The sequence below is a fragment of the Mastigoproctus giganteus genome, chromosome 14 (genome assembly GCF_048544385.1).
Source record: "Mastigoproctus giganteus isolate SK-2022 chromosome 14, ASM4854438v1, whole genome shotgun sequence".
NCBI classification, from domain to species: Eukaryota; Metazoa; Arthropoda; class Arachnida; order Uropygi; family Thelyphonidae; genus Mastigoproctus; species Mastigoproctus giganteus.
In genome coordinates this window covers 37154211-37179621 of record NC_143588.1, presented here as the reverse complement: position 1 = coordinate 37179621, position 25411 = coordinate 37154211, and the positions used below count along the sequence as shown (strand labels likewise).

Here is a 25411-nt window from a genome sequence, read left to right as displayed (position 1 = left end):
TAATAACTGAACAAACACTTTACAAACTATAATACATGTATGTCAGATAATGTATGTTCATTTAATTTTCTTTCTTCTCATCTTACATCTTCATCTTAGTACAACCAAATGAGAACTTTTTCTCTGTTGCAGAATATCTTCACCACTTCTGACCTTCTGGACGTTCTTCTGTAGCATCTAGATTTCATGTATAGCCAGGCCTCGCATAATGCGAGTTCGATTAACGCATTTTTTCACTTACCGCTATTTGAAAAAATTATTTCACTTTACATTATGCAAATTTCCAGTTACCACAATCTTTTTTTTTTATGTGATAGTTAAAAAAAAGATTTGAATCTCACATTAAGCTTACGGCACATCGGACGGGCAATAATCAGACGTTTGCCTGCTGCCTGCCTCAGTATGTTCCATCAACCATCAGAAGAAGAAGTGTTACTTGTTTGTCTCCCGCTAATAAAGTCAATGCAGACTTCCGTTTAAAAATTCTCATTTTTAAATGAGCCAGATGAAAATGTTACCGCGAAGGAGATAACGGTAAAAGATCTAGATGAAATCTTTCGTATCGCAGAGAACCCCAAACAAAAGGTTTGAGGTTCTCTGCTATACTTATTTTGCCAGGGCCCAGAGAAGATTGTTGTCGGCTATCGGAAATTGATTGATGAAAAGAGAAAGTCAACACTGTTCAAATAATTCGTAACAAATTGTTTCTTCTTTGGGTATTTTATGTCAGAGGTTCCCAAACTTTTTTGGTTCACGGCAACCTTATTATAGTGTCTCAGTAATTTTTTCATGGCACGCCTATACCAAAAGAAATACCTAACAGTTCCTTTTATTAAATAGTTAGGTCCAAACAACTTAATAAGAAATGTTTAAACTGTGAACTACCTCAAGCTAGTAGTTCGTGCGGTGTCCGACAGATGTCGAGTATCACTGTGTTTCCCTTGAAAATTTAAAATATTCCACAGCAGATAGTTTGGGAACTGCTGTTTTGTGCAATAAACATTTAATTCCATAATTATTTTCATTATCTTTTACACGATATACAGATAAAAAGGTATTTTTAAAATTCTTTATGGACATTCCTGAAAGTCAAGGACCAATTATAATTTTTCATATTGATTATTGTATTAGATTAGCATGTTTCCGTTTTGCACGCTGTGCTCGCGGGATGAATTAATCGCATTAATTGAGGTCAGCCTGTATCTTCTGCTCTTTCTAAAAAAATCTGTAATCTGGTTTGTTTGCTTTTGCTTGATAGATCTTTGTAAATTTCATGGTATGGAGATAAGCATTTTTGAAGCTCCCTTTTGAACTTTATGTTCCTTTCAATCGAAGGATCTGCATCCAAAAAATAAGTTTCTAATTGCTTGGCTAAGTTTATGCCTACCCTTATGCATTAAAATTTGCAACTTCCGAATTTTCATCACCTGTCATTACTATTTAAGGTATACCTATTTATGAGAGTTTTTATTTCAAAGTTAGACTTCATAAATAGTTTGTACCAAAATTTACTCTATCACTATCTTTTTAAAAAGAATTGGTTTTATAAATATGAGAAAAAGCACTACATAGAACTTAAAAAAATATTGTTCTTTCAAATGGACACTAAATATTCTTAACTTGTGTGTATGTGAAACTTAGCATTAGCAAAGGCATATGATGCAACAAAGCAAGCTTATATAGCATCAGACAAAAAAAAAAAAAAAAAAACACCCTTGTTTCACCCATCCACTCACTCCAAATTTTTTTTGTCTAGTCCTGCCTTGAATCTTAAGCTATCAACTTCTACAACAACAGATGGAACCTTGTTCCAGCAATCAACCACCTGCTGGCTAAAGGCAAACTTCCGCACATATATTCTACAACCGTCTTTCCTCAATTTGAATTTATGCTCTCTTAGACGATTATTCTGAGCAAGAGGAAGAATTCCATCAGCATTGAGCATGCTCAAACAATTCATGGCTTTATACACCTCAATCAGATCACCTCACAGGTGCCTTGTCTCCAGACACTATAATTTGCAAAACTTAAGCCTTTCTTCGTAAAAGCAACCCTTTGTTCCATTCACTAATCTGCCCTTCTCTGTACTCGTTCTAGCTGCTCTACATCCTTCTTAAAATAAGGCCACCAGACCTGTATACAGTACTCAAAGTTTGGCCTGATCGTTGCCTTATACTAGGGGATAATCACCTCCTTATTCCTGCTAGAAAAATTCCTGTATATCATTGACAAGACACCATGAGCTACTCTTGCAGACCATCTGCATTGCTCAGAAAACTTCATATCTGCTTGCACAATTATCCTCAGGTCCTTTTCATCCTCTACCACTGTCAGTGTAGTACCACAGAGTTGATACATTACTCTGGGGTTGCGGATTCCCGTATGTCATCATCATCAGCCATTTTCGATCCACTGCAGGATGAAGGCCTCTCCAGCAACTTTCCAGTTCCTTCTGTTTTGAGCATTGGCCATCCATTTACTACCCACAAACTCATGAATTTCATCTATCCATCTCCGCCTTTGTCTTCAAGGTTTTCTTCTAGCTCCTCTTGGGTACCATTCTGTTATTTTCTTAGTCCATCTGTCATCATGTCTATGAGTTATGTGTCCTGCCCAAGACCATTTTAGTTCTTTAGTTTTGATAAGGATTTGCTTTACTTGAGTTTGCTGCCTAATCCATATGTTTCTCTTCTTATCTAACAGTCTGATTCCCAATATAATTCGTTCCATTCTTTCCTGTGTAGTTCTCAGCTTCTCTTCCATTCTTTTGGTGAGTCCCTAAGTTTCACTTCCATAAGTCATGGTGGGGATTATACATTGGTTCATTATTTTACGTTTCAGACAAACTGGGATATTGGTCTTCAGTATATGACTATATTTACTGAATGGTATCCATCCAAAATTTATTCTTCTCTTGACTTCCAGCCATTTATCATTATTACAGCTAATAACTTGTCCCAGATAAGTATATGACTCCACCTTTTCAATTACTGCTCCTTCAATCAATATGACCCTTTCTGTGGCATACTTGTTCATCATTACTTTTGTTTTAGCCATATTCATCTTTAGTCCAAAATCTTTACTAACTGTAGATAACTGATTAAGATTTTCCTCTAATTCTTTGGGATCGTGGCTTATGACCACAATGTCAACTGCAAATTGTAAATGGTTTAGATACTCTCCGTTCACATTGACTCCTTTCTGCGACCAGTCTAATCTTCTGAAAGCTTCCTCAAGGGCAGCAGTAAACAGCTTCGGAGATATTGTGTCTTCTTGTCGAACTGCTTTCTCGATTTTAAATTTCCTACTGTCTTTGTCTAGTCTAATTAAGGAGGTAGCATTCTCATATGATTTTCTTCAAAATCATAATATGTGGGGTATCTATGCCTTGTCTTTCCAGTGCCCGAAACATTGCCTTATGCTGTATGGAGTCAAATGCCTTTTCATAATCCACAAATGCCAGGCATAATGGTGTATTATATTCATTTGCTTTCTCCATTAGCTGTGATATTATGTGAAGGCGATCCATAGTTGAGAATCCTGTCCTAAAGCCAGCTTGCTCTTTCGGTTGATTCTCATCAAGTATTCTTTCTAATCTGGTAGTAATGACCCTTGTGAACAACTTGTAGATGTGGGATAACAAGCTAATTGGTCTATAATTTCCAATTTCTGATTTATCTCCTTTCTTATGCAGCAAAACTATGATTGCTTTATTCCACTGCTTAGGCATCACACCTTTTCTAATGCACTTTGTGAAGAGTCTTGCCAGTTTTTGTGTTATGTGTCTTCCTCCCAATTTTATATGTAGGACTTTACATTTGTTAATGTTAAATTTCATTTTGCACCTCTCAGCCCATCTGCTCAACTTTTCTAGATCCTGTTGCAGCAGTGTACTGTCATTAGTGTCATTAACAACCCTGCCAACCTTCTTATCATCTGCAAACTTGGACTTTAAGCCTGATATACCATCATCAATATCATTTTTAAATACAGAAAACAACAATGGACCCAACACTGAACCCTGAAGGACTCCACTAATAGCATTAGTCCACGAAGAGCAGCGTTCATTGATTACCACTCTGTCTTCTCCCACTCAACCATCCCTTTATCCATAGCAGCAATTTGCCTCCAATGTCCCACACTGCTCCAATTTGTGCAGAAGTTTTCCATATGCAGCAGTATCAAAGGCCTTTCTAAGATCCAAATATATGATATCAAAGTTATTCTTTGCATCCAGTTCCTTTGTGACTACATCATAGTATCAAATCAGATATGGTCAGATAAGACTTCCCCTTAACAAACCCATGCTGTGTCTGAGCTGTAACTGAAGTCTTGTCTGCAGTGCTTCTTTAACCAGTGCCTCCATTAATTTCTCTAGAGGAGAAGTTAAACTAACAGGTCTGTAATTACTTTTGTCTCCCTTTGATCCTCCTTTGTGGATTGGGGTCACATCTGGACATCTCCAGTCCATGTGTACCTCCCCTGGACTGGAGATGTGCAAATGTTACCCCCAAAAGCACTACATAGAACTTAAAAAAAGATTGTTCTCTCAAATGGACACTAAATTTCCTTGACTTGTGTTTATGTGAATCACGGTGAAACTTCTTGGAAAGACTACACAGTTTCTTATGGTTATTTATAAATACTCTTTTCTTATCTTAAGGTTAACAGGGGTGCACAAAATTGGGAAAGGAAGTTTTCACACATTTCACAGATAACTGCTTTATGTTGTTACTCTAACAGTGCTGATTCTGAAATCCTAAAATTTATTTTATTGCTTGAACAGGTGAGAACACATGCAACATACATAAATGGTTTTTAAATATCACTTTGTTCTTATTTTGCCTTGACTGCCCATGTACACAAATTATGTGTAATTTTTTATACAGGGTGTTTCAAAAGTGATGGTCAATAATTTAAAAGTGAACTGTACAGACTACAATATACAAAAAAATCCTAGTAAACATGGGTCCTTAAGTGAATCGTTTTCAAGATATTGCACATTTCTAAGTTATGCTCATTCTCTCCCTTTCCATTTTCTCAGTGCTCTGAGAAAAACCTTTCTCAAGATGATCCTGAAAAAGACTGAGTTACAGCAGCGAAGAGTATGCAGACGTGCACTTCATGTATGGTAATGCCAATGGCAGTGCACTCGAGGCTGCACATTTACACCGAGGCATTTCCCAACTGAAGGCAGCCCAACAGGTGCACATTCATCAGGGTACATCAGCACCTTAGAGAACATGGGTGCTTCACACATAGAATATGAGCAGGTAGGCCCAGAAGTATAACACCTGATGCTGAGGAAAGGGTGTTAGAAAGAATAGAACCAATCCAGGAATTTCGACAAGGAGGGTTGCTCTGCAAGAGTGCGTACTGAGTCATAGCAATGTGTGGCAAATTTTACATTACCAATTATTGTACCCCTACCATATCCAGCGTGTACAAGGTCTCAGCAATACAGACTACCCTCCCAGAGTGCTCCCATAGTCAGTGGCGGATCTTAACAGAAAATGTGCATTATCTCGAAAATGGTTCATTTGCGGCCCAATGTTTACTGCGACTTTTTTTGCTTATTTTAGTTTGTACTTTTCACCTTTAAATTATTGACCATCATTTTTGAAACACCATGTATAATACATACATTATATATGGGACATTATGTACAAATTCTTCTGTTTTGAAAGTGTTTCCTCAATTAAATCAATTTATGATGAATACGCACATAGTCTCTCTTTAAATATATTAAAGAAATACATTTATAATAATTATTGACTTTGTTTCAATTGAATATTTTTAGTCCTAGCAAGCAGCCTGAAAAGCCAAAGGAACTTGAATGGTCTGAAATGCCAGGTGATATTATGCATTTGACAGATACAACATTTGATGATATCAGTAAGGAATCATCAGTACTAGTCATGTTTTATGCCCCATGTAAGTTTATATTTTTATTCTATTATAGAGTAAGAAACATTTGAATGAATTTCCCATTCTTTAAGTTAATTTTTTGGGAGTGAGTTTTTTGAATATGTGTGAGCTCATGGTAGTGAATTTTTCAACATGGGCTGGCTCTCTGGAGTGATTTCTTTTATAGAATTTTGAAAATTTGTAATATTGATAACTTTATACAAAAATGCTTTTAAGTATTAATTAATTTGTTATTTTGACTTGATTTCCAAACATTCCAAAAAATTATTTCAAAAATCAAATCGGAATTAAAGGGTGTGGGCGGTGTTATTATTATTATTTTTTTTCTCTTGATCAGAATAGTAGTAGTAGTAGTAGTGGCACATGATGCAAGAAAGCAAGTGTAGGAGCTTATGCAGCATCAGCCAAAAAAAAAAAAAAAAAAATCACACCATTCCCTCCAAATGCCTGTCCAGTTCCTCCTTAAATTTATTTAACCTATCAACTTCCACAACGACAGATGGAAGTTTGTTCCATCAATTATCCACCTGCTGGCTAAAGGCAAATTTCCGCACATCTATTCTACATCTGTCCTTCCTTAATTTGAACTTATGTCCCCGTAGGTTGGTAATCTGAACAAATGGAAGGATCCCATCAGAATTCAGCGTGCTCAACCCATTCAAGGCCTTATAGACCTCAATCAGATCACCGCGCAGGTGCCTAGTCTCCAGCCACTGCAATTTGCAGAACTTAAGCCTCTCTTGGTAAGAGAATCCCTTCATTCCCCTCACCAATCGTGTTGCTCTTCTCTGTACACGCTCAAGCAAATCTACATCCTTCCTAAAATGAGGCCTCCAGACCTGTACGCAGTACTCAAGGCGTGGCCTGACCATTGCCTTATACAGAGGGACAATCACCTCCTTTTCCCTGCTAGCAAAATTCCTATATATCATTGACAAAACCCCATGACCCGCCCTAGCAGCCTGTCTGCACTGCTCAGAAAACTTCATATCTGACTGCACAATTACTCCCAGGTCTTTTTCATTTTCTACCACCTTAAGTGTAGTACCACACAGTTGGTACGTTTCTCTGGGGTTACTTCTACCCATATGCAGTACTTTGCATTTGTCAAGGTTGAACTTCAGTTGGCACTTCTTAGCCCATCTGCCCAATTTATCTAGATCCTGTTGCAGTAGCACACTGCCATTACTGTCATTAACAACCCTGCCAACCTTTGTGTCATCTGCAAACTTCGACATTAAGCCTGATATACCTTCATCAATATCATTGATAAATACACAAAACAACAGTGGACCCAACACCGAACCCTGTGGGACTCCACTAATAACATTAGTCCACGAAGAGCAGCACCCATTGATTACCACCCTCTGTCTTCTCCCACTTAACCATCCTTTTATCCATTGTAGCAACTTACCCTTAATACCATTCTGCTCCAATTTGTACAGTAGTCTTCCATGCGCAACAGTGTCAAAAGCTTTCCTGAAATCCAAGTATATGATATCAAAATTATTTTTTGCATCCAGTTCCTTTGTGACCACATCATAATAACCAATCAAATTTGTCAGACAAGACTTTCCCTTAACAAACCCATGCTGTGTTTGAATTATTGCTGCAGTCTTGTCTAGATGATCCTGCAATGCATCTTTAACCAGCGACTCCATTATTTTACCCGGAACAGAAGTTAAACTAACTGGTCTGTAATTACTCGTGTCACCCTTCGATCCACCTTTGTGAATTGGGGACACATTTGCACATCTCCAGTCCGTGGGAACCTCCCCTGAGTCCAAGGATGCTCTCATAATTATGGCTAAGGGTTTGCTTAGTTGCTTTGCCACCTCCTTTAAAATAACTGGATAGATCCCATCCACCCCTGGTGCCTTTTTTATGTTTAACTTCAACAATTTCTCCTCCACTTTGCTCTCAGTTATTACAAAATCATTAAGCACACTGCTACAATTTGATAACCTTCTTCCATTTTCAAACTGTAATGATTCCTCACGTGTGAATGTAGATGCAAAATACTCATTCCGTTTGTTTGCTATCTGAGCAGGATCATCAACAGTCGAACCATCGATGTCAAGTGGACCAATCATATTCATCCCCTTCCTTTTAGAGTTTATATAAGTAAAGAAATCCTTGCTGTTTTTCTTAGCATCTTTTGCCAAAGATTTCTCGTAATCCGCCTTCGCCTGCCGAACCTCCTTTGTGACCTGATTACAGACTAGCTTATATCTGCCACAGGCTTCTGCGTCACCTGATAATTTATATGCATCCCATGCATTTTTCTTCTCTGTCACGAGTCTCATTAGTTCATTTGATAACCATTTAGGCCTAAACCTTGAACGATATTTCTTAATCGGTATATAAAGTCTAGTAGCTTCCACGATTAATTCTTTGAATGCTTCCCACTTAGAATTTACTGTTTGTAACATCGTCAGTTGATCCCACTGTACAGAATTTAAAAACTGTCTGAGACCACTGTACTCCCCTTTACGGAAGCAAAAACCCTTTCCTTTACCCCTGACGGTAGTTACCTCTTTGAGTAAATCCCACTTCAGCACACTGTGATCACTGCCACCTAGTGGTTCCTTTATCTGCAAATTCTTAATACACGAATGATCACTGCTGATAACCAGATCAAGAGTGTTACTTTCTCTGGTTGCCTCTCGAACATGCTGCTGCAGAAAACAATCATCCAATAACTCCGCAAAAGTCTGACTAGTGTGTGAGTGACCAACCCACAAGTTCCAGTCAATATCTGGGAAGTTAAAATCCCCCATTATAAGACATTCTGATTTACTGGCCCACTCTATTTCTCTGTACAATTGTTCATTGTACTCATTCGAGTCATTAGGCCTATAACACACTCCTACTCTTATTTTTCCTTTCGCAGTGCTTATGTCACACCAAACTGACTCAACAGAGCACTGTTCATCCAGAATTCCAGAGTTCTTTTATAAAGCAAGTTGGACAATGGCCAGCAGGTGCAATTTCCACCATTGATTTTGAAAACTATTTTCATGCTACTTTTTTCTATACCGAGTTTACTTTTACTTAGAAATACAGATAAGATATGGTACCACTTACTGGAAGATTTTAAGTCATTCTGTGCATAAACAGTTATCATTCCATGATTGTTTAAATAGAATGCACTCCTGTGAGCCCATACATAAAAAATATTAATATATTTAGCATTAGCAAAGGCACATGATGAAGAAAGCAAACTTACATAGCATCAGCAAAAAAAAAACCCCTTATTTCACCCCATCCACTCGCTCCAAATGTTTGTCAAGTTCTGCCTTGAATCTATTTAAGCTATCAACTTCTACAACAACAGATGAAAGTTTGTTCCAACAATCAACCACCCGCTGGCTAAAGGCAAATTTCCGCACATCTATCCTACAACCGTCTTTCCTCAATTTGAATTTATGTCCTCTCAGGCGATTATTCTGAGCAAGAGGAAGAATCTCATCAGCATTGAGCATGCTCAAACCATTCAAGGCTTTATACACCTCAATCAGTTCACCCCGCAGGTGCCTAGTCTTCACACACTGTAATTTGAAAAATTTAAGCCTTTCTTCGTAAGAGCAACCCTTTGTTCCATTTACTAATCTTATTGCCCTTCTTGTACTCGTTCCAACAGCTCTACATACTTCTTAAAATGAGGCCTCCAGACCTGTATACAGTAACATATATACACTCTTAAACAGGTTAAATATTAATTCAAAAATTGTTTACAGTGGTATGGTATGACTATATATATATTATATTTTTGCATAGTCTACTTTAAATGTGTAATTTAATATCTCATACAAGGTTTGATCAGAAAGTTTAATAAATGTTGCAAAATATTAATTTTATTCTGTGATAATGTTTGCATTGTTAATATTCTTCAATATAATCTCTGTCGGCAGCCACAGACTTCTACTGTGCCTGCCACTGATCAAAGCACTTGTTGAAGTTCTTTCTGAATGCTTTTGGATGTTTCATTGTGCTTGATTCGATTTCTTCACTTGACTCAAATCCTTTTCCTTTCATCTTCTATTTTAACTTTAGGAGTGGCCAAATGTTGAATTTTGTTCCAAATCAGAAAAATAAAGTGAGTGCAGCATGATAGAAATATTTTTGTTGGTCACAATTAATTGTTTCTTCACGTTCTTGTTGTTCAGATTTCTTTATTTTCAGTTATATTTATCAAATATAACTGAAATATACATCTTTGGGGGATCTAAGGGTGACATGAGTAATTACAGACCAGTTAGTTTAAATTCTATTCCAGGTAAAATAATACAGTCACTGGTTAAAGTTGCATTGCGGGATCATGTAGACTACACTGCAGTAATAATTTAGACCGAGCATGGGTTTGTTAAGGGAAAGTCTTGTCTGACAAATGTGATTGGATAGTATGATGTGGTTACAAAGGAAATGGGCTAAGGTGAATAAAGCCTGCACAAGAAGCATGCAAAAGTTCAATGAAATTTACCAGTAAAAGTCTTTTGCCGTAATGGCATTTGTATTGTTGCTCGCTCGGTAAACAGACGGTGGGTGTTTTCGGTCTGGAGTAGAAGTTGAATCCCACGGGAGATTGAAACCCTCCCAAAGTGGAGGGTGGGGGTAACCTGACCTGTTTTTTTAGAATCACTAATTGAATTAACTAATCGAATCATGAACAGAGTCATATTGGAAGTTCTGGCATCGTAAAAAATGTTCGTAACGTAGTTTTTGCCGTGCTTCTCATGTGGGCTTCCTTTTCCTTTGCCTTTTTTTTCTTAATAAAAAAATTTATCCACTAGTCCACCAGTGATTCTGAAGGAAAAAGGTCAGGTTACCCCCTCCACTTCGGGAGGGTTTCAATCTCCCAAGGGATTCAATTTCTACCCCTGACTGATAACACCCACTGTATGTTTACTGAGTGAGCAACAATGCAAATACTGTTGGGGCAAAGTACTTTTACCGGTAAATTTCATCGAACTTTGGCGTGCTTCTCGTGCAAGCTTTCGTTACCTTTGCCAGGAATTGGATGCAAAAAATAATTTTGATATCATATACTTGGATTTAAGGAGAGCTGTTGACACTTTTGTGCATGGAAGACTACTGTACAAATTGGAGCAGTATACGGTATTAAGGGTAAGTTCAAACAATGGATAAAAGGGTGGTTGAGGGGGAGAACACAGAGAGTGGTAATTAATGGATGCTACTCTTCTTGGACTAATATTATTAGTGGAGTCCACCAGGGTTCGGTGTTGGGCCCACTGTTGTTTTGTATATTTATCAATGATATTGATGAAAGTATATCAGGCTTAATGTTGAAGTTTGCAGATGATACAAAGGTTGTTAGGGTTGTTAATGACAGTGATAACAGTGTGGTACTGCAACAGGATCTAGAAAAGTTGGGCAGTTGGGCTGAGAAGTGGCAACTGAAATTTAACATTGACAAATGCAAAGTACTGCATATGGGTAAAAGTAACCAGAGTATTGTACCAACTGTGTGGTACTACACTTAAGGTGATAGTAAATGAAAAAGACCAGGGAGTAATTGTGCAATCAGATGTGAAGCAATGCAGACTGGCTGCCAGAGCAGCTATGGGATATTGTCAATGATATATAGGAGTTTTGCTAGTAGGGAAAAGGAGGTGATTATCCCTTTGTATTAGGCGATGGTCAGGCCACGCCTTGAGTACTGCGTACTGGTCTGGAGGCCTCATTTTACGAAGGATGTAGAGTTTCTTGAGTGATTACAGAGAAGGGCAATAAGATTGGTGAGGAGAATGAAGGGCTTAAGGGGAATGAAAGGCTTAAGTTCTGAAAATTGCAGCATCTGGAAACAAGGCACGTGCAAGGTGATCTGATTGAGATGTATAAGACATTGAATGGTTGAGCAGGCTCAATTCTGATGGGATTCTTCCTCTTGCTAAGATTACGAATCTGAGGGGGCATAAATTCAAATTGAGGAAGACGTTATAGAATCCGTTATAGAAATTGAAGTTATAGAATGATTGTGCAGAAATTTGCCTTTAGCTAATGGGTTGTTGATTGCTAGAACAAATTTCCATCTGCCGTTGTCGAAGTTGATAGCTTAATAAATTCAAGGAGGTCTGGACAAGCATATAGAGGGAATGTATGTGTGAAATTTTTTTTTTTTTTTTTTTTGCTAATGCTATGTAAGCTTGCTTTCTTGCGTCATATACCTCTACTAAGCCTAATGTTCACTGACCTGGTTGTCGGTACGACCACCAGACCGTGTAAAATAGAAGAATGCCACCACTGCTGTGACTAAAAGCAGCTGCCTGTGCAGGTGAACTCTACATTAGAAAATGACAGTTCCTAAAGAGACGTTTTATAAACAATACTTAAGCAAAGTTCAGTTAATTTGATCCCTGAGCAGGTACTGCTTTCTCATAGTACCAATGAGTGGGAGAATGTGTAAAGTCTATATTTTTAATGCAAGAAAGAATGCATAACTCCAGCATTTTACAGCCTTGAATGCAGTAAACATGTGCCAATACATACACCTACAATAAATTAACAGAGATGTCAATTATTTATGGGCACAAAAAGTAATTTTGACAGTAAACACAATTTTCAAAGTTTCTTTTAATAAATTTGAAATGCTTCACAGGATTTCCATTTTGGCTGGCATGTCAACATTTTGTCATTAATTACAGTGTCAGATTTAATAGGGAAATCAAAGAGCACATCTTTGGAGTCATGCACTCTGAATTAGTGAATTGTACTTCATTAAAAAATCATAGTGAAGGCATTAAATTTTTTTTCAACAGGCCTCTCAGCCACCGAAACACCTGCTACCTAAGGTGTTTTGAGTGAATAGTGCTATTGTGGGGGAACAGAATGTGAACTTGGGAGGGGTGGGTTCAAGATATACAGAGTGCTTTAGCAAAGAAGTGCTAGGTGAACTGCTTTTTCAGGAGACAGTTGTTATGTAACATTAGATTCACTGGATTCTATGCAAACACACCCAATTCTAAATGCTTTGTGCTTTGAACATATAATTCAAACAACTTTGTAGCTGTTTGAATATTAGAGAAATGGGTATGGTGATTTCTTGATTGGGTATGGAGATTTCTTGATTGGGAATAGCAAAAAAAATAAAATAAGAATAAGCTAGTTATTCATGTATGTGTCTGCTTATTTTTATTTATTTTTTCATTATTTTATTTTTGTTGTTTATTTCTTTGCAAAACTCCATAGTTTTTATTTTTTTATTTTTTTTTTATTTAATTGAGACAGCTTCCATAACTGTTCAGAATTTGACACATATTGATATGACTTATTTTCAACTCTAGAATATGCCCTAGAATATTTTTCTGGTTTATTACATTATATGGCCAAAATATTTGGATGCCTTTCCGTGAATATTATGTCTTTTTCAGGAGACAGTTGTTATATAACATTAGATTCAATGTTATATAACATTGGATTCTATGCAAACACATCCGATTCTAAATGCTTCGTGCTTTGAACATTTGAAAGTTTAAATGACCACACTAACTCACAGGATGTTTAATGAACATAAACATGGTAGTTTATGTTTAAATGAATGTTGTCTGTATGAAACATCACGGATGTTTCTTTGATCTCTTAGACCTGCTCTGGCAATACATCAGCCATCCACTGGAAGCAGCATATCCTCCAGCACAAACCATGAAGTCCATGACATGTTTGTACATGATGTTTCATTCTTGTGAGAGAGATTCCTTTTGAAAGCATATCATCTCAATATATATACCATCAGATCACTGATGTGAAAATTACAGTAAAAATACACTGATCACACCATCTATGGTCCAATACAGAGCTGTTTCAGCTGACTCTGATTTGGTGCATTAAGTGGTAATGTCTGAAACCATGAAATCCATGACCTGTTTTGACTTTGCTACCCAGTGTGGAAATCAGCCTTGTCTTTATCAACATGAGAGCACCCAGTGTTTCAGGTTTGTGGACCATGACTGAAAGATTGGACTGACCATGTCAGACTCTTGACCTCAATTCTAGTGAATGGCTGTGAAAGGAATTGGAGAATTGAATAAGGCTTTAGTCTAAAAGACCTTCTGAGAAGCGAAGCAGCTTCTCAGAAAAAATTGAGGCAAATTCCACCCACCTGTTGAAAGTTGGTAGAAAGTTTGCCCAGCAGGGTTGAAGCTGTCACACAAATGACTGTACTTGAAAATTTTGAATAATAAATACTTTTGTGAGAGAGATTTCCATGCGAACACTTTCTATTTGGTATTCATATTTGGTGAAAACATGAGTTCATTCCATTGAACTAAAATTAAGAATGTCTGAGATCTTTGTGAAAACAAATTCCCTTTTGTTTACTCTTGACGTTAGTGATTTCCTGCATCGTTAAACTGTGTTAACTGCCACTTGGTGGTTCGTTTACTTGATCATTAACATATAATGAATCGCAATATACCATGGTGCTGGTATGAGGGCTGGTCAGAAAGTTCTGAGAATGTATAAAAGACACAAAATTTTGTGTTTTTTTATTTTTAATATATTCACTCCAAAGTTCAATACATTTTTTGGGCGAGAAAGAAGGGTTGGACATGAATCAGGCTTACAGAGCTGCTTTAGCTGTTCATCTTTAAAATGAGTTCCATGAAGATGAGACTTGGTTTCTGAAGAAATAATAGTCACTTGGGGCCAGATGTGGCTGTATGGAAGGGGGCGAGTTTTTAATTGTTCAACTCCACATTCATGAATTTTAGCTTATGCAACTTGGGTTTTGTGCACATTTGTACAAGACAAGAAGAAAAACCCAACGACCCAACTTTCCTTTTCTTTTTTCCCCAAAAAATTATAGCTTTTAATTTTGGCATAAGGTTAGCATAATATTTCCCTTGTTATTGTGATTTTAGATGAAAGGTAAGCAATTTGAAACAATCCTTTTGTGTCCTGGAAAAATGGAGCCAACACTTTTCCAGCTGATCAGTTAGAACCTGTTTTGAGGTTGGAGATCCCTTGTGCTGCCACTGAATGTTTTCTGCATTGGAATCAGGAACATAATAAAAGTAGCCAGGTTTCATCAACAGTTATCAAACAGGATAAAAATCTATTTAGATTAGCAGGAATTAATTTTAAATTCTCATTTGATGAAATCTACTCTCTGATGTTTGTCATGAATGGAAAGGTTCAGGGAACCCATCTTGCACAAACTTTTGACTTTCCCAAATGCTCATTGTTGGAAAGTCATGGAAAAAACTACCAGAAGGCAAACAATAAGTCAGAAGTTTGTTTAGAAGACCTTAATGGCAAAGCAAAATCCTTTAAAATGTTGAGAGAAACTTCTTTAGTTTTTCAATTTTTTTCATAGATAAGTAACTGAAGTTATCATCAAGTAAATAATGAATGCATATTGACATTTATTAATCATTAAGCACCATGTCTTTTGGTTTTCTGATAAATTAAGTTATTTTTAGTCAAGTTTATTCTTTCAAATACAAATTTATTTTATTTATTTATTTATTTTTTTTTTTCAGTCTAATGATGTATGCTTAAAAGCAGATGTCGGGAGGTTTTTGGAATAGTCAGTACAGGCACAGTGTCCCAAATGTAGCCTTCCAAAACCAGAGGCATTTTATGATTCTTCTCTTTTTGCGCAATGCTAACATTTCAGCTTATTGCAAAACTTATTCTTTGAATAGTACTATTGAATTGAACAAGATGTATTGGTTATATACCTGGTTAATCACAGAATAAACAGACTTTGATGAAATTCGTTGCCATTAAACATTTTTATTGTTGCTTTACTTATACTTTAGGGGGAAAAAACAAGTTAGATTAAAAAAGTTACAGAAATGTATTCAGATATTTTATTGCTGGAATTCTTAATTAATTGGCTTCTTGATTTTGATTTTTTGTTCTTCGTTTGTAGTATTTTTATATTACTATCCTCCATGACATTATATTGGTTTCACCACTTGTCATCCATGGTGCCTCTATAGCCAGGTGGGCAGGAGCGGCAGTGCGTAGCACACGCGTCTTGATTAAACCGGGGTTCGAGCCCATTACCACCAAATACGGAGGATGCAGAAAGGTCAGGGAATGACCACTGCATATCCTCGGAGCAATATGGCCTTAGTTGCTAATGCTCCTAAAAACATATAACAACAGCTTGTCATCCATTTGTAGAGGTATGGATTCCGTCATAAACTAGAGGTATTTCTGAGCCCTACTTCAATCAGAGTTTAGTTAACTGATCTTGCTCTCACACAGAGAAAGTAGGGTTCCACCTGTGAGTCATTCAGAGTTTTTTTAGCTTGTATGGCATATTGGCACGTGAACACACACTTATACAAACATAACACAAAGGCACAATATGTTTAAGAAAAATTATCATAAGTTGCTGAAACCTAACAACAACAATTCTTGTGAACTGCAGATCTGTTATATATACCAGCTTTGAACGTAGAGCAAAATGGTTATTTTAGATTTAACATCAACAATTAAATGTGGTGGCACCAGTTAAATGGGCTCACTAGCATCACAGAGTTATGGATAACTTGTGAATTACATATAGCTTACTACTAGATATATGCAAAGAAATAATTATTGTTGAAGAAATAATTATTGTTGCCTTGGCATTATTTGAGTTCTGTGTAGTGGATAATACAGTTTGTTAAATATAAAAATATAAATGATGATTTGAAAATCCTTTAGAAAGTAATTCGAGAAAGTATTTTTTTATATCTTTAACTATCATCCAAGGCCTAAATCAAGATATATGATTAAAGAATTGGTGAATTGATCAGATTGTAAGAGTTTGAAATACTGGATAAATCAACATGCTGACATTCAGAAATATGAGCGAGAAACATGATTTCATTTTGATATATCATATTCAGAATTTGAATCTCATAATTCAGAAGGGTTAACACCAGTAGTAAAATGTTTCTTGCTTATTTGAATATTGGAAGTGACTGAACAATATTGGCTCTTAAGATAGCTTAGGTAAAATCAGTGGTCACCCTAAACAGACAGACTTCATAATCTTGACATTAATTCAAAGAGTAGTTGTAGTAGCATATGATCCAAAAAGCAAGCTTATAAAGCTTACAAAGCATTAGACAAAAAAAAAAAAAAAAAAACTCCACCCCTCCCACATCAACTGGCCATCGTCCAATAATTTTTGTAGTTCTTCCTTGAATTTATTCAAACTACCTACTTCCACAACAACAGATCGAAGTTTGTTCCAAGAATAAACTGTCTACTGGCTGAAGGCGGTTGATTTTTGGAACCACCGCCATCACCCATCTATCCTGCAACCATCCTTCCTCAATTTGAATTTATGCCACCTCATGTTTGGTCTGAACAAGAGGAAGAATGCTATCAGTATCAAGGTTGCTCAATCCATTCACTGCCTTAACCACCTAAGTCATATTGCCAGTGCATAGTCTCCAGGTGCTGAAATTTGCAGAACTGAAGCCTTTCTGGTAAGACCACCCTATTGTTCCTTGACCAATATCATTGCCCTTCTCTGCACCCATTTGAGCACATCTACATCTTTCATAAAATGAGCCATCCACACCTGTATACAAGACCCAAGATGCAGCCTGACAACCATGGCCTTGTAAAAAGGCCATGGTTGTCAGGCCACCTTATCCCTGCTAGAAAAGTTCCATATATCATTGATAAAAGCCCAGGAGGGGTTTTATCAGTGATACCTGTCCTGGGATTTTATCAATGCTCAGAGAAATTCATGTCTGACTGCATAATTATCCCCAGGTCGTTTTCATTTACTGCTATGCTAAATGTAGTACCATAGAGTTAGTATGCTAATCTGGGACTACTACTACCTTGCATTTCTTAATGATATTCAGTACCTTGCATTTCTCAATGATAAACTTCAACTAGCATTTCTTAGCCCATCAGCTTAATTTTTTTAGATCTTGCTGCAGCAGATTACTGTCATTAACCACCCTGCCAACATTTGTACTATCTGCAAACTTAGTCATTAAGCCTGATATGCCTTCAACAACAGTGGTCCCAGCACTGAACCCTGTGCATTTCCATTAATAACATTAGTCCATGAAGAGCAGTGCCCATTGATAACCACTCTGTCTTCTCCCATCTCTTTATCCATAGCAATAACTTGCCCCTAATGTCACATTGCTTGCTCCACTTTGTATAGTAGTCTTTTATGTGCAATGGTATCAAAAACCTTCCTGAAATCCAAGTACAGGTAGGCTCCACTTTACTACACTTCAGTTAATGCCATTTCACATTAATGCAGTTTTAAAATTATAATAAAAAAAAAAAAAGAAAGAAAGAAAAAAAAAGAAAAGAAAATTTGAAAGTGCCAGTATAAACCTGGCACAGGAAGTGGGTACCTAGGTGGCGCTAGTATTGACATCAGTTGCTTTCTCCTCATCTGCCAATGTGTGCATGTTGTGAGCTGTGCCTTAAATAATTTTAATAATTTCCTGTGTTCATTAGTGCCTTATTATTTTAAATAAATTGTGCAACCATGTCTTCTAAGCTTAGTGGTGAATCTCTGCCTGCACGTGTTAAAAAAAGCCGCAAAACTCTAACGATTGAAGTGAAAATGGACATTATTCAAATGGAAGCCCTAAAAGACCTTAAATTTAGCACTTTCTACTGTTATGACCATTATGAATAATGCTGAGAAGGTCAAGCACAGTCACATACAGGAATTGTTAATTAAGCGTTTCTAGAACAACTTATTCAAGGAGTTAGATAATGGAGAAGATGGAGAAGTTATTAATGCTGTGGATAGGCGTTATGAACCAAAATAACATTCCTGTAGCACAGGCAGTGGTTATGGACAAGGATAGGAACTTGTTCAGTGAAATTAATGAGGAATTGGGAGGGACTGAATCATTTTTGGCTAGCAGGGTTTGGTTTTCCTGGTTCAAAAACTGGACCAGAATTCATAATATAAAAATTACTGGTGAGGCAGCTAGCACTGACACTGAAGGTGCTGAGGAATATTCTCCTATATTCCAAAAGTTAATGGATGAACACTGCTATACCCCAAACTTGGTCTTTAATGATTGATGAAACAGGGCTGTATTGGAAGAAGATGCTTGAAGCATCTTCTTCCAAGATACATAGCCTGTGAAGAGATATCTGCCCTTGGTTATAAGGCTGGAAAATATCAGCTTACATTACTTCTGGGTGGTCATGCATCAGGCACTTAAGTTAAAGCAGATGTTGGTGTACCATTCAGAGAATCCACATGTTATGAAGGGCACTGTGAATACTTGACTTCCTGTTTTCTGGCCCTCTAATAAGAAGCCGTGGGTGACCCAACCCATTTTAGTGAATGGTACACTTCACACTTTTGTCCAGAGGTGACCCAATTTTGTGCAGCAAACAACTTGCCCAAAAACGTTTTTAGTCCTTCACAATGCTCCAGATATTGTCAAGTTCTAAAACATCCATAATGTACATACAGCCAACCTTGAAGATATCTCTAATGACATTCTGAATGTGAAGGTCGTTTATCATGGCAAACCTCTTTCAAAGGAAGACTTATACGAGCTTGCTGCACAACTCTCTAAACAGGATTCTGAAGAGGAAGAGCAGAGATTGTGCTAATTAGAACCCTTACCACAAAGACACTTTAAACAGCTTTGGCACAAATACAAATGGCTGTGAAACTGTGATAATGACCCACACTGGGAACATAGCTCTTCCATCCAAAGAATTGTTACTAACATATTGAAGCCCTACTACAGTATGTTATAAGAGAGAAAGATTCAACAGGCGTCATTGCTGCAGTTCTTTTCTAAGGCCAAAGAACCTGCAGAACCAGTCAATCCTCCATCAGGCCCATCCCATTATGCTACTGTCAAAGAACATCAATGGAGAGCAGACAGTGGTGTTACTACATACTCCAAAGATGGCTTTACAGGAACGAACTACTAAGTTAAATTTTTATTTTATTACTTTTATTTTATCTATAAATATTATTTGTATCTTATAAATATAAAATAACCACAAATATTTAATATAAAAATACTTATATTAACTCTTATGGTTCAATTTTCGTAGTGAAGGAACCTATCTTCTTTAAATACATTATAATTCTTCCTCAATTCGCACTACTTCAGCTAATGACCCTGAGGAGGTGGAACATAGCCCCGACATAAATCAGAGCCTACCATCCAATTTCTTTGTTATTGCATAATAGTGTCCAATCAAATTGGTTAGACAAGACCACCCCTTAACAAATCCATGCTCTGACTGATGTATAAGAGCACTACTGTCTAGATGGTCTTGCATTACTTCTTAAACCAGTGACTCCATTATTTTTGATAGAACAGAATTTAAGCTAAAAGGTCTGTAATTATTCATCTCACCCTTTGATGATTCCCCCTTTACAAATTGGGGATATATTTGCACATCTCCAGTTCATAGGACCTGCATTCAGGACATGCCCTGAAAGAATGCTCTCATATTATGGCTAAGTTTTGCTCACCCCTCCTTTGTTTCCTCCCTTAATATAAATATCACGCTATCTGAAATCCTGTCACTAGAAAAACAAACAAAGAAGATATAACAAGTACAGGTCACTGTCGAAAAAAAAGCCGTGAATTAGGGTTGAATTTGAAAATGTCTGCAATTCTGCCCAAACACAATAGAAGGGAGTATATGATGAGAGCCTTGTCGATCAATTTGGCCCTGTAGAGATTGTGCAAGGCTTAAGGGGTAGAATTTTTCTCGGCGTGGTTTGTGCTTGTTAACAGGAGAGATTGTTTCTACAGGGATGGGATACACTTAAATAGAAAGGGTGCAAAAATATTTGCTGATGCTATCGAGACAGAGTTAGGTGGGTCAGAAAATTGCTATCTTGGGGAGATACATGGACTAATAGATTAACAGTAGCTGATAGCAGAGATGAAAGTGATTCTTGCACTACTTCTATTGGAATGAGCAGCAGCCAGGAAAACAAGATGCAGAGGATTTCAGAGACTGCTGGGAGTCACTGCAGTACAAGTAAGCACATGGGTTGTGTAAGGTAGCTAAGAATAGGAACGGGTGCATGTATACTTGTGTGTACACCAATGCTACGAGTTTGGTAAATAAATTTGATGAATTTTAGGTGTTGCTCAAAACATCAAAGGCAGATATTGTTGGGATATCAGAGATGTGGAGTCACACGGATATAAGGAATGCAGAACTGTAATTTGGGGAGAACAATGAGTACAGGAAGGATAGACAGGATAGGAAGGGAAGATAGGTTATGCTATTAATTAAGAAACATATAAAATCCAAGGAGATACAGCCAGTGGACATCGCTGGACACTGCAGTGTGGAGTCAGTTTAGTGTGACATAAGCACAGGAAAATCAAAATTGAGAGTAGGAGTGTGTTATAAACTTAATGACTCTGATGAGTACAATAAAAAACTGTACAGGGAAATAGAGTGGGCCAGTAAATCAGAGAGTCTTATAATGGGGGATTTTAATTTCCCGAATATTCACTGGAATTTGTGGGTTGGTCACTCACACACTAGCAAGGCTTTTGTTGATATATTGAATGATCGTTTTCTACATCAGCATGTTCAGGAAGCAACTAGAGGGAGTAATACTCTTGATCTGATTATCAGTAGTGCTTCTTCATGCATTAAGAATCTGCAGATAAAGGAACTGCTAGGTGGCAGTGATCACAGTGTGCGGAAGTGGGATTTACTCAAAGTGGTAACTACAATTAGCGATAAAGGGAAGGGTTTTTTCTTTCGTAAAGGCTATAAGGAGGTCTGAGACAGTATTTAAATTCTATACGGTGGGAGCAACTGATGATGTTACCAACAGCAACTTCAAAATTTGATGCATTCAAAGAATTAATCTTGGAAGCTACAAGGCTTTACATACCAATTAAGGATTATTGTTCAAGGTTTAGGCCTAAATGGATGTCAGATGAACTAATGAGACATGCAGCAGAGAAGAAAAATGCATGGGATACATATAAATTAATGTGTGACATGGAAGCCTATGATAGATATAAGCTGGTCTGTAACCAAGTCACAAAGGAGGTTAGGCAGGCAAGGGCAGATTATGAGAAATCTTTGGCAAAGAATGCAAAGAAAAACGGCAAAGAGGTTTTTTACTTATGTAAACTGTAGAAGGAAAGGGATAAATCAGATTGGTCCACTGGATATCGATGGTTCAACAGTTGATGATCCTGCTCAGGTGGCTAACAAATTAAATTAGTATTTTCCATCTACATTCACACATGAGTTATGCAGGGAGGTAAACTCTCGCAGTGAGCTAGATGATTTTGTAATAAATGTGAGCAAAGTGGAGGAGAAATTGTTGAAGATAAACATAAGAAAGGCACCTATGGTGGATGGGATCTATCCAGTTATATTAAAGGAAGTAAGCAAGCCCTTGGCCATAATTATGAGAGCTTTCTTGGGCTCAGGGGAGATACCCGTGGAATGGAGATGTGCAAATGTGACCCCAATTCACAAAGGAGGATCAAAGGATGACATAAGTAATTATGGACCTGTTAATTTAACTTCTGTTCCAGAAAAATTAATGGAGGCACTGTTTAAAAAAGCACTGCAGGATCATCTAGACAAGACTGCAGTTATAGCTTCGACACAGCATGGTTTTGTTAAGAGCAAGTTTTGTCTGACCAATTTGATTGGATACTATGATGTGTTCACAAAGAAATATTAGATGTCATATATATTATTTCATGTTTCATATATGACATATTTGATGTCATATATATTATCGAAAGGCTTTTGATACTGTTGCACATGGAAGACTGCTGCTCAAATTGGAGCAGTATGGCATTGGAGGCAAATTGCTGCTATTGATAAAGGGACGATTGAATGGGAGAAGACAGAGAGTGGTAATGAATGGACACTGCTCTTCATGGATTAATGTTATTAGTGGAGTCCCTCAGCATTCAGTATTAGGTCCATTGTTGTTTTCTGTATTTATAAATGATATTGATGATGGTATATTAGGCTTAATGTCCAAGTCTGCAGATGATACAAAGGTTGGCAGTATTGTTAATGACACTAATGACAGTACACTGCTGCAAGAGGATCTAGAAAAGTTGAGCAGATGGGCTGAGAGGTAGCAAATGAAGTTTACCATTGACAAATGTAAAGTACTACATATGGGAAGCAGTAACACCAGAATAACGTATCAACTCTGTGGTACTACACTGACAGTTGTAGAGAATGAATAGGACCTGGGAGTAATTGTGCAGGCAGATATGAAGTTTCTGAGCAGTGGAGATGGTCTGCAAGAATTGCTCATGGTGTCTTGTCAATGATATACAGGAATTTTTCTAGCAGGGATAAGGAGATGATTATCCCCTTGTATAAGGCAATGGTCAGGCTACACCTTGAGTACTGTATACAGGTCTGGAGGCCTCATTTTAAGAAGGATGTAGAGCTGTTGGGACGCGTACAGAGAAGAGCAACAAGATTAGTGAATGGAACAAAGGGTTGCTCTTAGGAAGAATGTCTTAAATTTTGAAGATTACTGTGTTTGGAGACTAGGCACCTGCGAGGTGATCTGATTGAGGTGTATAAAGCCTTGAATGGTTTGAGCATGCTCAATGCTGATGGGATTCTTCCTCTTGCTCAGAATGATCACATGAGCGGGCATAAATTCAAATTGAGGAAAGACAGTTGTAGGATAGATGTGTGGAAGTTTGCCTTTAGCCAGCGGGTAGTTGATTGGTGGAACAGACTTCCATCTTTTGTTGTGGATGTTGATAGTCTAAATAAATTTAAGGCCGAGCTGGACAGGTATTTGGAAAGAACGGAGGGGTGAAATTGGAGCTTTTTTTTTTTTTTTTTTTGGCTGATGCTGCATAAGCTTGCTTTCTTGCATCATTCGCCTCTACTGACTACTAATGCTAATATAAGGCAGAAATCAGTGCATTATAACCTCAGTTTCTGATGCACCACACAACAAAAACAACCAACAGTAACTTTCTTTAATTCAAATTTTCTGTAAAGCAAGTTGCATCTCACCGATAGTACCAACTCACTTTCAAATCATGAAGCAAAAATATCATATGTCATCCAAGCATTGAAGCTATTTTTATAAATCGCATGCAGTGATTTCATGTTGACATGGTTAAAACACCGGGGACTTCTTTTGCCGATGCACAATGACTTTAGCTTGTGATTTCCTGTCTAGTTTGCTCACAATATCACAGTAATTCTCTTTTTGTTAGTTTTCATGCCCACTTTGTTGGGTGCCTTTTTAATATGCAGTAGGTTATCAGGGAAAAATTTATAGTGCAGCTCTGTTTCATCACAGTTGTACAGATGTTCATCTGTGAATACACCATTTTGAATCACAATATGCAGAAATTCAGAAAACTCATCCTGCTGTTATGTCAGCGAATGCAGATTTGCCTATAAGACTAACCTGGGCTATTCCATGACAAGCCTTCCATCTCCAAAGCCATCTTCCAGAAGGTTTAAATGTGCCACCCACCCCCATCAAGTACCTTATGAAATTTAAGTGCTTGTGCTCTCATAATTTTCCCATTTATTGGTACTCCGTCACTACACTTCTGTACGAACCACCAGCATAAGCATTGGTGCACATCACTCTTCTCACAAAGTCTATTTTTATTTCTTTGGAGGCCCGCTTTGTCTTCAGTGGAGACTACGAATTAACACAATTTTTCTTCCTCTTTTATCCAACTGTAGATCATTCCTTCTGGAATTCCACTTTTAACTCTTTTATTAATCTTTAACTTTCACACTTAGAAGTTATAGAATGTTTTAAATTACTGTTTTATTGGACTAAATTCAAAAAATAGCAAGGGCTTAATTTTTCAGTACTCACCTTGATCGATCTGCAATTGTTATGGTTTGAATGGCAAGAGGTGACTAGCTTTAAGATGATTGGTTCTTAAATTAAGGGGTGGGTAAATAGTAATTATAATGGAAACAGGATTAAAATATGCGCAAGGAAGTAGAAGTGCACTAACTTCGTCCTTGGTTGTCATTAAATTGGGTTAAATTGGGATTCTAAATAGTGGATAAGCCAAAAGTCGTGACGAAGAACTTTTGTTAAAAAAAAAAAACGTCTGTGGTTGGCAAGTTAAATGAAAAGGGAACACGTACATTATTTAAGAAGAATTTGTAATCCCGTGATGCACTTTGTTACTTGCGGGAATTTCAAATTGGTGAGATTCCAAACCGGAGAAAGACTGAAGGGGGAGTTTCGCATTTATAATATTTAGATCGGAGTGGTGATGAAACCATTCTGTAATGAGGGTTTCAAATTGTAAAATTTTGTAACTGTTTTTTAATTTTAATATGGGTAGACTGAGTCGACTAAGGGAGTATGGTTGTTGGAGTGGGCATATAAAGTAAGTTCACTGCTACATTGTCCAGTTCTGTAGCTATTGTAGTGATACTATGCTCTGGTATTGGATGATTGGGTTGAACCGAATTTGGTTGTTGTACTACCAACGTAACAGACGTTACAATAGTGTTGACATTTTAT

The 25411-nt window shown here is 37.2% G+C and overlaps 1 protein-coding gene across 3 annotated transcripts in view; it reads left to right on the top strand.

Moving 5' to 3' along the window:
- LOC150075068 (protein disulfide-isomerase A5) overlaps positions 1-25411 on the top strand; it is a 755693-nt gene that overhangs the window by 395413 nt on the left and 334869 nt on the right. For all 3 annotated transcript variants that reach the window (XM_090388976.1, XM_090388975.1, XM_090388974.1), the window contains one exon: positions 5801-5934. In XM_090388976.1, coding sequence (XP_090245102.1) covers positions 5801-5934 — 134 coding nt within the window. The remainder of the gene's footprint in view (positions 1-5800; positions 5935-25411) is intronic.